This window comes from Motacilla alba, chromosome 1 (genome assembly GCF_015832195.1).
Source record: "Motacilla alba alba isolate MOTALB_02 chromosome 1, Motacilla_alba_V1.0_pri, whole genome shotgun sequence".
NCBI classification, from domain to species: Eukaryota; Metazoa; Chordata; class Aves; order Passeriformes; family Motacillidae; genus Motacilla; species Motacilla alba.
Window position 1 is genome coordinate 96,334,140 of NC_052016.1, and position 14,121 is coordinate 96,348,260.

At 40.0% G+C, this 14,121-nt stretch overlaps 2 protein-coding genes across 9 annotated transcripts in view; one reads left to right on the forward strand and one right to left on the reverse strand.

The window, feature by feature from the left end:
* The first annotated feature begins 380 nt into the window (after positions 1 to 380).
* On the forward strand, positions 381 to 8,853 carry C1H2orf49 (chromosome 1 C2orf49 homolog). Its single transcript, XM_038137569.1, has 4 exons — positions 381 to 564; positions 2,440 to 2,606; positions 4,966 to 5,338; positions 7,308 to 8,853. The coding sequence occupies exons 1-4, from the start codon at positions 427 to 429 to the stop codon at positions 7,362 to 7,364; spliced, it is 735 nt and encodes a 244-aa protein (XP_037993497.1). The 5' UTR covers positions 381 to 426; the 3' UTR covers positions 7,365 to 8,853.
* Positions 8,854 to 10,918: 2,065 nt separating this feature from the next.
* The window catches only part of FHL2 (four and a half LIM domains 2), a 55,405-nt gene continuing 52,202 nt past the window's right edge, over positions 10,919 to 14,121 (reverse strand). For all 8 annotated transcript variants that reach the window (XM_038137519.1, XM_038137545.1, XM_038137509.1 and 5 more), the window contains 3 exons: positions 13,351 to 13,520; positions 12,531 to 12,717; positions 10,919 to 11,795 (listed from right to left, as the gene is read on the reverse strand). In XM_038137519.1, the coding sequence (XP_037993447.1) occupies positions 11,644 to 11,795; positions 12,531 to 12,717; positions 13,351 to 13,520 (509 nt within the window). In that variant the 3' untranslated portion in view covers positions 10,919 to 11,643. The remainder of the gene's footprint in view (positions 11,796 to 12,530; positions 12,718 to 13,350; positions 13,521 to 14,121) is intronic.

The window sequence follows — 14,121 nt, forward strand, 5'->3', positions numbered from 1 at the left end:
GGTGAAAGCTGGATATCAGAAAAAAGTTCTTTACCAAAGGGTGGTCAGGCACTGAACAGGCTCCCCAGGGAAGTGGTCACAGCACCAAGCCTGACAGAGTTCAAGCATTCGGAAAACACTCTTAAGACATGGGGTGTAAGACATGGGCTGTGGGTGTAAGACATGGGCTGTCCTGTGTAGGGCCAGGAGCTGGACTCCGATGATCCTTGCGGGCCTCTTCCAACTCAGGATATTCTGGGATTCTGTGTGTTTCCCCCGACTCGGCTGCCCCGCAGAGCGGTGCCGCCCCGGCAGGGTGCACCCGCTGCCCCGCTCCGGCCCCGTTCCAGCCCGTGACGCCACCGCGGCGCGCGGCTGCTCTGGAAACGCGTGTCCCTCCGCGCGCGGGATTGTGGGAGTCCTGGAAGGGGCCGCCGGGGGAAGAAGATGGCGGCGCAGGGAAGAGCCCGAGGGGGTGGCGGCGGTAGCGAGGAGGAGTGCGGGTCTGGGCGCTCGGAGTCGGAGCTGCTGTTACTGCATCCGGAGCTGCTCTCGGAGGAATTCCTGCGGCTCACCCTGGAGCAGGTGCGTCCGGGGAGCCGGGCCGGGCCGGGCCGGGCGGAGCGGCGGCCCCTGAGGCGGGGCGAAGAGAGTCACGGCGCTCAGGGAAGAGCGGGCACCAAGTCGGTGCTCTGGACACCACGAACTTGCAGAGAGGAGCCACTGGCGCGGGAAATGTCTCCGTGTTTGTAAAAGGGCTGTGCTTGAACACCGAGGGTGCTAAAAAGCAATTTGCCCAAATCGAGACAGTGTCTGCATACATAAAACTGGCTGTGGAAGGATGAGCTTTACACTGTTAAAGTTGCCACGTCCATACCCGGTGTATCGTGCTCTAGGTGACCCTGCCTTGGCAGGTCGGTTGGACTAGATCATCTCCGGAGGTCCCTTCCAACCCTTATAATTCTGTGAGTTAAAGAAGTGCAACCTATGCAATCAGTCAAGCTAATGTTTTAATTTTTAAGTATTGATACTTGATAATTGGAAAATAATTGAATTTGAAAGTGAGTTACAAACAGTTTAGGGCCATAAAAAGCTTTAGTTGATGTTGTTTGGAATACTAGTTACTGCCTTGGCTGAAAATTTCAGATGCATGAAACAATAGTAATCAAAGTTTCAGGGTTTTGTATAAGCTGAAAGAACTTTCATATGCTTTTGTCCATGCAGCCTATATGGACAGGTTTCAGTCCAACATCAGAAGTCATGAAGTGTTGCCAGAACCAGCAGTGGCAGAAGCTTGATCTGCTCTTGATAACCTTGATTTGTAGGATGTTAGTGAAGTTTTTTTCTCACCCCATAAATTTGGCAGGAGGTACCAAGAAATGTTCACAACCCAATACACAATTAGAAAGAAAACTGGTTCTTACTGGTGGTTCCTAGAATCACAGAATAGTTAGGGTTGGAAGGGACCTCTGGAGATCATCTTGTCCAAACCTTCTGCCAAGGGAGGGTCACCTAGAGCAGGTGACACAGGAGCACATCCATGTGGGTTTTGGATGTCTCCAGAGAGGAAGAGTCCACAACCTCATTGGGGAGTTTGTTCCAGTGCTCTGCCATCTTTAACGTAAGGAATTTCTTCCTCATGTTGGGATGAAACTTATTTCCATTATTCTTTGGGAACTAGGGAAGATAACACAGTTCTACACTATGAGTTTGACTTGCATTACATTCTAGTTGTCTGTTTTCTAGAAATGTGAAAAAGAGCTCTGGTATTGTAGTTGGATTCAGAGAAGCGTGTTTAAGAGTGCATGAAAACATCAACCATCAACAATATGTCTATCATAAATTTTCCCTTTTTTCACTGCTATTTTCCTTGGGAAAATTTGCAGTATTTTGGGTGGAGAGGGGCTGCAGGGTTGATCTGTGTGGGCAAAGGTGAATAACTGCCCAGTGCTGGTCACAGCTGGGTCCATGTATCTCACACTGTTGAAGAAAGCAGCCCATCACACCCCAGAATTTGAAGCAGAGTTGCTCATGGCACCTGTACTCAGATGCACTTAAAGAGCAGCAGACACTGGGGGCAGGAGACTCCAAAGGTCACACAGGAAGAGGCACATGAGGAGACATGTGAAGAAATGCACTTGCAGGTGGTGGAAAAAGAAACCTCTATGCACTGACCAAAACATCCCGTGTTTCCCATTGCCTTGCTGAAGGGACAGGCTGAGTGTAATCCACACAGAAAATGAAGGAAGTTGACAGTAGGAAGGTAGGAGACTGGGCTGTTGTTGTCACTGAGCAGATCCTGGCCTCTCAAAACTGATCATCCCAGCCACCCCTTTACTTCTGGAACCCTGGCCCAATACAGTACTTTACAGTGGATTTTGAAATAAGAAATTATGCCACTCAGATGGTTGAATGTTGAATTTGTCATAAAAATAACAACTCTTTTTCTGTTCCCCACAGAAAAATATATTAGGTGAAAATGATGTAAAGATGGACAAAGATGGACTCACTGATCTCTATATTCAACATGCCATTCCCCTGCCTCAGCGTGACTTGCCAAAAAGTAGATGGGGGAGAATGATGGAAAAGAAAAGACAGCAAAATGACTTGAAAAGTGAGAAGAAAAGGTAATTTAGCTTTATTGGGCCAGACTTGGACAAGTTAGGACAATGCATTTTGTTTAATCTTTTCCTGATAAGTGAAGCTTGTATAGTTTTTGGATATTGTTACAGTTTACAGAGAATGCTGTGTTGGCTTGCCTGTGTCAGAAGTTTGAGATTCTACTACTGCAAAAACAGAAAAAAGGGGAAGATAATTTTTTTTTGTCATTTAAATGTTCTTAATGCTGTCTAGCTTATAGTGCTTCTTTTCACAGAACTGTCTTTCTTATACTTCCCCTTTAAGTACTGAAAGGCTGCAGTAAGGTCTTCCTGGAGCCTTCTCTTCTCCACGATAAGCAGCCTCCACTCTCTCAAGCCTTTCCTTATGATCATTTTTATGACCATCCTCTGGAGTTGCTCCTTCCTTCAGAGCCTCCAGATCTGGATGCAGCACTCCAGGTGAGGTCTCACCAGAGCAGAGTAGGGGTGCAGAATCGCTTCCTTTGACCTGCTGGCCACACTGCTTTGGACAGATTTGGCTTTCGGGGCTGCAGGCACACGTTGCTGACTCGTGTCCGGCCTCTCATCCATCAATATCCCCAAGTCCCTCTCAGCAGGGCTACTCTCAGTCCCTCCACCCCCACTCTGTATTGATCCAGAGAACTGGTATTGTACCTTCACCCCAGTTTTGATAATGAGTTATTGGTGGATTTCAAGGTACTTTATAATGAGGAGAAAGGAAATATTTTTTGTTTCACTGTATAATTGCTAATTAATAATCGTGTTTGCAGTGTTTAAGGAAAGTGCTAGAAGCACATTGAACTATGCTTTCTTCTGGACAGGGGTGGCCTACTCTATCTAGAGTGAGGGGTGCATGCTGCAGCAGTTTTGTGTGTCTGTTTCAAAACTAACATTTGCTTTCTGAAATAAATATTCTGTCTCATTTTAAAAATCTTTCTGTTTGTATTTGCTCAGAAAGCAAAATCTTCTTCAAAAGTTTGTTTTACTGAATCTCTTCATTTAACCTTCCACCTGCCCAAGACTTTGACATTTGAGTGGTATTCTGATATGTTCAGCAGTAAATCCTAAGGAAAGGTGGATGGAAATTCCTGTAGTTTTTCAGTATTACAGCTTGTTGATGTCTTGAGTCTCTTTTAGCTTTGCTGGGGTTTCTTACTGTGAAGAGCTAAACAAATTCTGTCCAGTGATTTGGGGTTTTTAAGATGTTTTTCTCAGTTTTTAGGTGTTTTTTAAAATTGTAGCAGTGACTAAAACACTGAGCTGTTTTTTGTCCAGTTATTTTCCATGTGCATAAGAGGTTGGAGTACCTCAATTTGTTTACATCTGTGGACTTGGGGATGGAAACATGAGGTTAGTGTTTGGGTAGGAAACTGTTAGTGTGCTGAAATAGGTGCAAAAGAGCTTTTTATCAAAACTGAAAATTGAAGTTTTTAAACAGGAATATTATATCTCTTAATGGTGGTTTGGGTTTTTTATTTGTTAAATCTGCACTTTCCAAACACTTTCTCTTTGTCATTCTTGAGCATTGCATTTTTAAAACTCTGAATTCATATAGTGTGAGTTATGTTGACTTTGTACTTTATTTTTTTCTCAGTCAAGATGTTTTCTGATAATACTCTTTTGATGTTAGCTTGATAATATTCCTTTTAATGAATCAGTGGTTACTAAACTGGCCTGCTCTGACTACACATAGGCTTAAAGGCACAAACTATTGAAAAAATGTCATTAAATTCACTTAGGGTTCCTGTTCAAAGAAGATTTATTTGAAACAGTTGTGGGTTTTTTTGCTTAGTGTTTTTATTCCTTAGCTAACAATCTTTTGGACTTACCTTAACATTATGCTTTTGAATAAGAGTGGAAACAGAGAAATTTAGAAGTATCAGAATATGAGATGCTGTTCCTGCAGGTAAGGTAGCACACCCTTCCTTAAATACTCATCTTTTTAAATACTTCACACTTACTATCTCTCTAGTTACTCTAGAGTAACTGCAGTGGTGAAAGCATAGTGCCTTTGGTTGTACAGCTAGAATTGTCTGCTTAGACAGTTCCTCACACAACTCTTCTTGCTGAGGAGCAAGAAGAGTTGGTCCTCACACAGCCCCCTGGTCCTCACACAGCCCCCCACGCCTTTAATTTTTGGAAGTGACTTCTATTGCTTTTTATTTTTATTTAAGTATATGTAAGTGTATATAAGTATATTTATTTTTATTTAAGTTTGGAGCATCTCAGAGTTTAATATTAATATTTTGGGATATATGTTTTCTTCAGGGAGCATAAAATTAAATTTTGCTACTCATGTCCTGGATATGCTATCTTTTGATCATCTAACCTATGTTTCTGTGAATTTTATGATTTGTATTTTCAGTGTTACAGCAGTGGAAGGTTTAAGGAAACGGCCATTAATTGTATTTGATGGCAATTCTACAAGTACAAGCATAAAGGTGAAAAAGACGGAGAACGGAGCTGCTGAGCGCCTGAAGCCTCCTCCAGCTGGAAGCACCACCAACACAGTCAGGAGATTATCAGTTCCTTCCAATGCCTCAACATACCTTTCAGCCTCCAGTTTGTCAGAGGACGCTAAGCTGGGAATAAGGAATAATGAGGCTCAGCGGAACAATATTTCAAAGACTGACAGCAGTGTGTTGACTGGTCTGAAGGTTTACCCTTTGTCTCCAATAGCAGGAACTACTGTTGTGAAGTTAAAGAGGTCTGTTCCGAAAGAGGAATCTGATTTGCCGGTATGTTTGTGCAGTATCTTGTTCTGCAGCTTTCTCTTTTTTAATTGAGATTTACAGGAGCCGAAGTTAGAGCCCTTGCAGGAGTTTTCAGGATGATTTTATTTTGGAGTAATAGTAGAGTATTTAGAAACAGTGAGTATTAGTAAAGTATAGCTAGTTTGGGAAATATCAGAATGAAGGAAGTTTGTACTTGTCAGTAAGAAGCTTCTGTGTAGGTAATGGTGCTGAGTGTAGCTGCCAGATGGGGACAAAGAACAGTGGTTAGTTTTGGCAGTGGTGTGATTACAGGGCTTGTCACTGAGCAGGGAGCATTGGGCTATCTCTTAAAAATGTGCTGCAATACAGACACAGGTCTTAACACTTGTGTTGTATTCCTTCATGATACAAATGAAGGAGTTTCCACATTTCCATATCTGGAATAAATCTGGGCTTCAAAGGAAGAAATAGAAATATCTGTTCTCAGTTGAACTGCAGAGGGAGCTTTAGATATACAGTGTGCAGTTACATTGATTAGCATTTTCCTAAGACATGACACTGAACTTTGTTTTCTCACTATTGCCTCATGAGATGCAATAAAACATTCATATTAATAATAACATATAAAAATATTAACATATTTTTTAAAAAAACCTTTAATGAGAGAATGCAGGTAATATTCTGCTGCATGGATTGGTATGTTCCATCAGACTTTTATTAAACATGAGTACCAAAACACATGGCTGTTGTGAAGGACAGCTTTAGCAGCTTTTAAAAGAATCATGGCTGAGGCTCTGAATGGAATTTATGCTTGAGAGGTGTAAGTAGTTTCCTACTACCAGTATTACTACCACTTCTTTCAGTATTTAGAACTCTTCCAAGTATTGGTCAGCTCTGAACCTACAGAGCTTTTGAAACTTGTTTAGTATACACTCACAGCTTCTTTGTATTTAATTTAAATGTGCTATTGAATAGAAAGTGATGCTGTCAGGAAGAATCAGTGTACTTGGCAGATAGCTGTAAAGCCTGATCTATTATTAGTGTAATGACAATAAAGGCAACTGTGTCTCCAAGCAAGTGACTGTTGCTTGACGTTCAAAAAACTTTAATGAATAGTACAGAACTATCGCTATTATCTTTGGGTCTGATTCCCTTAAACCTTTCAATAGTTGCAGTCCACAGGATTCCTGTAAATAAACTGACACTGAAAGTCTTTTAAAGAGAAGAGCGATTTCTAGATTGTGCTCTCTGAACCAGCGTGTTGCAGTATGTTCTTGAAAACTCATATACCTGTATTTCCTCTGCTTATGTGAACCTTTGGAGCTCTAAATTCTCAGATTTTTTTTTTTTTATTTCCTTAGATGATGAAAGGAAATTATTTTACCACTTCATCTGCCATTTCTTTGCTTTGGGCTTTCTTGATTTTTACAGGTTTCTTTGGGCAGGGGGGCGTGAAAGATGAGTTCATCTGAGGCTTTGGCAATTATTTATCTTCTTTTTATCCAGGTCATTACAAAGGAAGACCAAATTTTCTTTTTCTTTTTTCAATGTTTTTTACTGTTTGACAAAAGTAAATTGGTTTCCTAGTTGTGTATTTGGGGAATTTTCCTTACACAATTCCATTTCAACAAGTATTTTAAGAAGACTACCTGAAATAACTTCAAAAGTATGTTTTGAAACTTCAATATGTACCTGTTTCTAAGCTGCATAACTGAAAGAAATTTTTCAATATTTAAGAATATTTAATTGTAGGTTGCTGAAAACCAAAACACATGTATGATTTGCAGGTAGTTAAATTCATTGGCTCTATTTTTATCTTCACCAGAGAAATTCTGTGATATTTAGCTTTCTCCACAAGATGGCAATAGAAAGCTGTTGTAGTAGCCTGTAGCTGAATACTGTAATAGTACCAGATTGAAATATGCCAGATTAATGACTGACTCCTGTTTGCACAGTATCTCTAAGAATAATTATATATTTTCTTGTATTCCAGAATGACCTAAAGCCTTCGGAAGCAAAGAAGAAAATCCAGCATGTTACATGGCCATGAAGTAGCGAATGGTGCTCAAAACATAAATATTACTTCCGTATTTTCAAATAGATAGGTCATATTTAAACAGTTTAAATAAAATTATTTTAGAATTTACAGACTTACAGAGATTCAGATTGCTGTGAAGTTTTAACAAGTTTAACAGCTCCCTGTTGTAAAGCTGGAGTCACTATCACCAGTCACCTTAAAAGTATCCACTCTTGTACACCAAGTAGTTAATTACTTCTTTAAAAGGTGGTGATATTACACTATACTGAACCCTCCACTCTTAGTTTTCAAGATTATTATAGTTCATCTCCTCCATGTCACTGTGATTCACACATTGTTTCACTAAGATTCAGTTTTATTCCACATCTGATTAAATATTAAAATAGCTATTGAATTTTAGAGTCATCCCTAGAGACTTCTTGGCTATAAAAAGGTAATTAATTTAGGTGAAAAAACTGACCATTCTGCTGATAAGATAATCTACAGAATTTTTTTTTCCTTTTTATTGCACAGGAGTGTAGAATTTGCAGTGCAAGTTAGGTTGGTAATAAGAGATGAACTATTTTAACAGCATTACTTCAAATTGAAGTTTCTCTTGATATATGAAACAAGGAATGCACAGATGGAAATACATGACTAGACTGATAGGAAACTTTGAGAGGAAGTAGTGAATGGATTAGTGCCGTGGTCTCTTTAAGTACACAGGCATATTTTTTACATGCATAAGTGTAAAAATGTGCCAGTGTAGGAAATTTGATTGTTTTCCTGGTTACAATCATGCTTATTTATAAAATATGGGGAAAACCAATGGAATGCAGACCAGTGCTTTCTCAGCCTACAGACAGTTGAAGAGGGATATGGATTGGAAGACAGAAGTACCTTGAGAGCATTAACACATGTAATTGCACTCTAGAAAAAGTCCCACAAACCTTTTTTCCCTTCCCTTGATAATTAAAGATGGATTTTGGTTTTCTGTGAAAATTGGTGTTTCATCTGGATTATTGGAGTGCCTCACAGGGCAAAAATCCAATTAAGTTGATGGAAACATTTTTATTAAAACTCATTGGCTCAGGGTGAAGCCAGTTTAGATCAGTTTTAGATAGGGATGGTAAATAAGAATAATAAGAATGCTCCCAGACTTGGTAAAACCAAAAAAGAATCAACTTCTGAATCCACCTAGTTAACCCAGTAAAAGAAGTTTGGTAGTGATCTGAAAGCTTGTTTACATTTTTAACTTTGGTTTGTATTGAAACCAAAAACTGTAGCTTAGTTCTTTACAGAAGTTCTCCATTCACTGTTATGATGTAAAAGGCACTTCTCGAATGCTGTAAAATGGTAAGGATGTGTGTTTTGAAATGGTGTGCTCTCTCCCTTTTACTAAACACTTGTGCAGTTTTTGTACTTGAGTACAGCAAACTTTAACGTAATGTACATTTTTTTATGTAAAGACTTGTCTTTTAAGTAGCCTTATCCTATTTAAATAAATTAAATTAAAAGCAAATGAAACAGTGCTGCCTTGTTTTTGTGATGTAATTAAGCTTATTCAGTTTGTACAGTTATATTTCAGTGGACTTGATGTAATCAGCATTTTAAGGGTAGAAGGGTCAGTAGCTGCTTTGCAGCTGTAGCAGCAGTTAGTATCACATGAAGTGCTGGTTTTTGCACTTGTGTAACAATTCTGATGGGAATTCTGTTTTGTGGCTGGCTTCCTGTCAGTGGTCTAGAGTCTAGGATGTATTTTGTGTAGTTCAGTTGCTAGGAGCATGTGTGTGTTGGTATGTGTTAAGGAGGGATATGCAGAACTGCACTGGAGTAATAGCATCATGCTGCTTTTGCATGGTAGCAGTCCTGTTTCCAGGCCGGGATGCTTTCCAGCCTTGCGTGTTTAACCTACCTTTCCCCAAAGCTGGGGCCATTTTGCTCTCTGTTGTAGCACTTGGGAGGCAAGGTGCAAGCTGTGCTGCTCCTACTGCCTTCTTAGAATCATCAAGGTTGGGAAAAACTTCCAAGATCATCAAGTCCAACTGAATTCCACATGCACACTAAGTTGTATCACAAAGCACCATGTCTGTGTTTTTTGAACACTTTCTTTCAGGGATGGTGGGTGACTCCACCATTCCCTGGGAGCCTGTTCCACTGCTTTATCACATCCAGTCAAGAAAATTTTCATAATATGTGGCCTGAACTTCCCTTGTCAAAATTGGAGGCTGTTTCCCCTTGTCCTATCACAAGCTGTCTGAGAGAAGAGGCCAAGCCCCACGTTGCTGTGATCTCCTTTCAGGCAGTTGTAGAGAGCAGTAAGGTCTCACCTCAGCCTTCTTTTCTCCAAGCTAAGCAACTCCCAGCTTCAGCTCCTTCACCAGCTCCATTGCCCTTCTCTGGATATACTCCAGCACCTCTGTCCTGCTTGTAGTGAGGGGCCTAAAACTGAGCACGTGACTCAAGATGTAGCTTCTCATCAGTGCCAAGTACAGGGGCGCTACCCCTTTAGCTCAGAAAAATCTTTCTTCTCTCAGCAAAGTACTAGAGCAGAGCTGCAGTGTGCTGGGGGATTGGCAGACCCCTGAGGAGAGAGTGAGGTGTTTGCCCTCCTTTCAGAGGAGGGATAAAGAGGGATTTTTGTTGCTATTGCTACAGCTTACATCATAGAATGAAATCACCAAGGAATAGAATTTAGTCATTCACTGAGTTCTGATTAGCACAGTGTGCACTTCAAAAATGTCAGCCAGCCAAGTTCTTCAAATAGTGTGCAATGAATAAATCTGATCTGATACATCTATTTAGATGATTGAATTAATGAGAGGGGAATGACCTGTGAGCACTTTGCACTTGGTACTAAGAGACAAACTCAAGAGTGGTGGCAGAAACTAGGAGCAAACTTTCCCTACCCAGTAGCACACAGAGTAAGTATATTCCTAAATCTTAATTTCACATCTGAAGATTCCTGTTGGAGGTGTGACATATTTCTTTCCTCCTTTTTCTGAACACGAATGAATTCCATCTGGAAGGTGTACTGGGACTGTGCATCGCATAACATGGCCATATTTCTTGCAGTTTGCTTTGGGAAAAGGTTTATCTTCCTTTGTATTATTTCCTTTTGATGTTGCTGACAGTTGCTGCTGTGGCAAACGTAGCAGAAATTCTGCTTCAACAGAGTATTATGTATCCCAATAGAGAACAAAATTAAAGCATGCCCTAGTATAGAAGTTAAACTTCTGACTTTTGCAAAGATAGATGGATGTCTTTTGAGTTGTCCTGACCTTCTTGCTTGCTGAGAAGAAAAATATTTTGGGCTTGAGTTTAGAGCTTATGAACACATTTTTATCAGCTGCAGTCAGTAGAGTGTGTGTTTTCACACACTTGTTTATTTTTGCTGGTAGTTTTCCCACTGACTTGAATTAGTAAAAAACTATGTTGTACAGCAGGGCCCTTCTGAGAATGATCTGAACTTCACACCCCCAAATATTGGGTGCAAAAAGGGTTGTGTTTGTATGCATTTTGTTTCTTCAGAATTTGAAAACATTTTTGTAAATATTATGTAAATACAATTAAGCCACAATTGTAGGTTTGTTTTAAACAATTTTATTTTGAAAAATACAATGTGCAATGTAATGTCAACTAACTGTAATACTGACACTGTCAATCAGAACTTGTACTTCGCACAATGATCAGCTAGACATGCAATAAAATATGTACCTGTCATGAAGCACTCCCACTTCCACTGTTCAGTTTCATCATTATCTCTTTATGGCATGTAACAAATCCATGTACATTGAAACACTCTCTACTTTTGCAGTCTTTCTACAGACTTGACAGCACACACTTATCACATAGCTCAAGAACACTGGGGTCACAGCAGCCTTATTGGAATTGAATGGCCTTTGCCATTGATTTCAGTTGGCAGAAGGCTTCACCCTGGATATCCACCTATTAATGTATTGTGTGTGGCCATTGTTATCCTTGAACTGTATCACTTGCTTGTAACTGGAATATTTTTAGGAAAAAAAATATTAAAAATGGTATGTTGTGTCAAAAACAGCCAAATAGTTTTACATCATGGGTTTTGCATTAGTTTTTGTTATTGATAGAAATCTTAAACACCAACACTGCTATTAGAGATTCTCAAGCTGTTTTCCCTCCAGATTTGGAGAGTATAAAGAAAAAGGTTAAGAAATGTTAATAGTACAGTGAGACACAGAGTGGCAAAGGTAGCTCTGAACATCCATGTGTTTCAGACTATATATTGCGAGCACGGCTTTCCTCCCTTCTTCCTCACCTCTTAGTTTGCACTTTAAATATCCTTTCCACATTCAGGGCAAAGGATGTCATCCCTTTCTGTGAGGAAGCCACGACCCACCAATGAAAGGGAGCACTTCTTACAGTTAAAGCAATCATTATGCCACTGCCGTTCTTCAAAAGAGATGTACTTGGTTCCTCCGAGTCCTGTTTGAAAAGCAAAATCGTTCTGTTACAAGAAAACAATAGCAGGTCAGCCATCAGGTCATGCAGACTGACACGGAGATCTGACATGCAGCAGTGAAAAAATGCCATTGTGGCAAATCTGTTTGTTGCTGTGCTAACTTTGCCACCCTTATTCTGACTAATATTTTCATCCTCAAATACTTCTGTTGCTTTCAGCAAAGTTAATGAGTAAGGTTGTTATCCCTAGTGATAATGGCAGAAATGAACTTCCCAGGGAAGGCCCTGCAACATGTAGCAGAAGAAAAGCAAAGCACCTGCCTCTGAACAGAATTCTGATAGGTTTTTACAGAATGTTTTATGGCACCTGAGTATGTTAATTTATGTTTTGTAGAGGTGCATTTTAGATAATTAAAAAAGAAGTCTGTCATGTGTCATGACTTGATTCATAGCTCTGAAGGAAGAATGCCTCAGGAAAAGAAGCAGGTTAGTAAAAAAGCATTCCAGAGTTTGAGGCTATGGCAGTTTTCATTGGGTGTATTGAAGTTGTACAAAAGAAAAAAAAAAAAAAGGAAAAATATCTCTTAGTAGTAATTGTCTTTTGTTTAACCTCAAAAATTACTAGCTGATGTTCCATGAGAAGATTTAGTTGGGCATCTCTTGTACCAGGTCAGACTTTTTGTTTAGTTTTGCCTTTAGTAGCAACTCAACACACAAAACAGCCACAAAATGTAAAAGCACCAGCCATGAGAGACCTACCACTGATTGGGTTTGTACATCCAGCACACTTTTTGGCATAGAGGTTGCAGAAGCAGCTCAAGCAGTATGCAAACTCATCCCTGGAGGTAAAGCGCTGCCCAGACAACTGCTTCTTGCATGCAGTACACACGAAACACTCCTTATGCCATGGTTGCTCCCGGTAAGTAACGCCTCCTGTGGTGATAGCCTGTTTAAGAAAAAAAAAAAAAGACAAGAAAGTGTTTTCTTAAGAGTGGAAAGTTTGTATTTTGATTTGGTAAAGAGGAAGGTTGATGGGATTTTTGTGTGTGGGAGGAAGGGAAGAAGGCTTAGCAACAGCAAGATTATAATTTTGCTTGGTGTAGACCTTGAGAAAATCATGCAAGTGCTTTATTGTAATTTCCTTATTTATAAAAAGAAACTAAAAGTACTTTATTCTGCATATATCGTAAAATCTCACTCTCAATTTTACTCTGCTTTTCAAGCTACTCTTTGTATGTTGCTTTTTGTATGCATGTACCAGAGTTTGTCTCATTACTGTTCCTTCACCTGTCCTTTTCTTCATGGCAGAGGAATTACTCGATGTGTTTCAACTTTCCTGTTTCTTTCTTTGGGAGAGACTTGTTTATTTCATATTTTAGATTAAGTATTTCTGCTTCTCCCGACTTTGTCAGGGATTTTTCTCTTACAAGTAAGTGAAACTGAAATGATATAATCTCTTAAAACCAGTTAATTCTTAATCTTTTTACACATACGAAAATGAGATATTCTGCCTACTGGGATATAAAATGGGATGGACTTCAATCCCTTAGGTTTCATGTAAGCAAAATAAGAGCCCTACCTTCTTGCACTGGACACATTGCATGGCAAACTGCTTCTCATAGCAGGGTACACAGAAGTTTTGATTGTCCTTAGGGATGAAGCTCTTTGTCCCAATAGGCTGCTGGCAGCGGTAGCAGATAAAGCAGGTCTCGTGCCAGCTGTTGCCCTTGTATTCCATCTTCCGAGTACCTGTAATGAGACCAGAGCATCAAGTGAACTTCTGGATGAGATAGATGCAGTTCGTAGCTCTGGTTTTCCTGGCAGCTGTCTGTCAGTCCAGAAGCATTGCAGCTGTGAGCTAGAGGCTATTTAATGTTACTACTAGCTTTGCATGACATTTGGTACCATTTTAGGTTTTTGGAGAGCTCTTCTCCTCCAAAGAAGAGAAATGTTTATTGCAAACAGCTACAGCCTAGAACTGCTTTTTGTGGTATTATTAGGCAAATAATGAATTCCAATGCACAGGAAGATTCAAGGGAATTGGACAGACACCAATATAAGTTGCTGTTAGTACTGAGTGGAGGTCAGGTTATTCCTCATTAAAGACTGACCTCATCCATTCCACATCTGTTTTCTTTCTTTTTCATATAGCAGCAAGGTACCTGGTTAGTTACATACTCATAGAATGATTTGGGCTGAAATACACCTTAAAGATCATCTAGTTTTAAACTCCCTGCCATGGACAGGGACACCTCTCACTAGACCAAGTTCTCAGGGCCTGATCCAACCTGGCTTTGAACACTGTCAAGGATGGGGAATGCAATTCCTGGCAAGCACTTTGCCTCCCTTT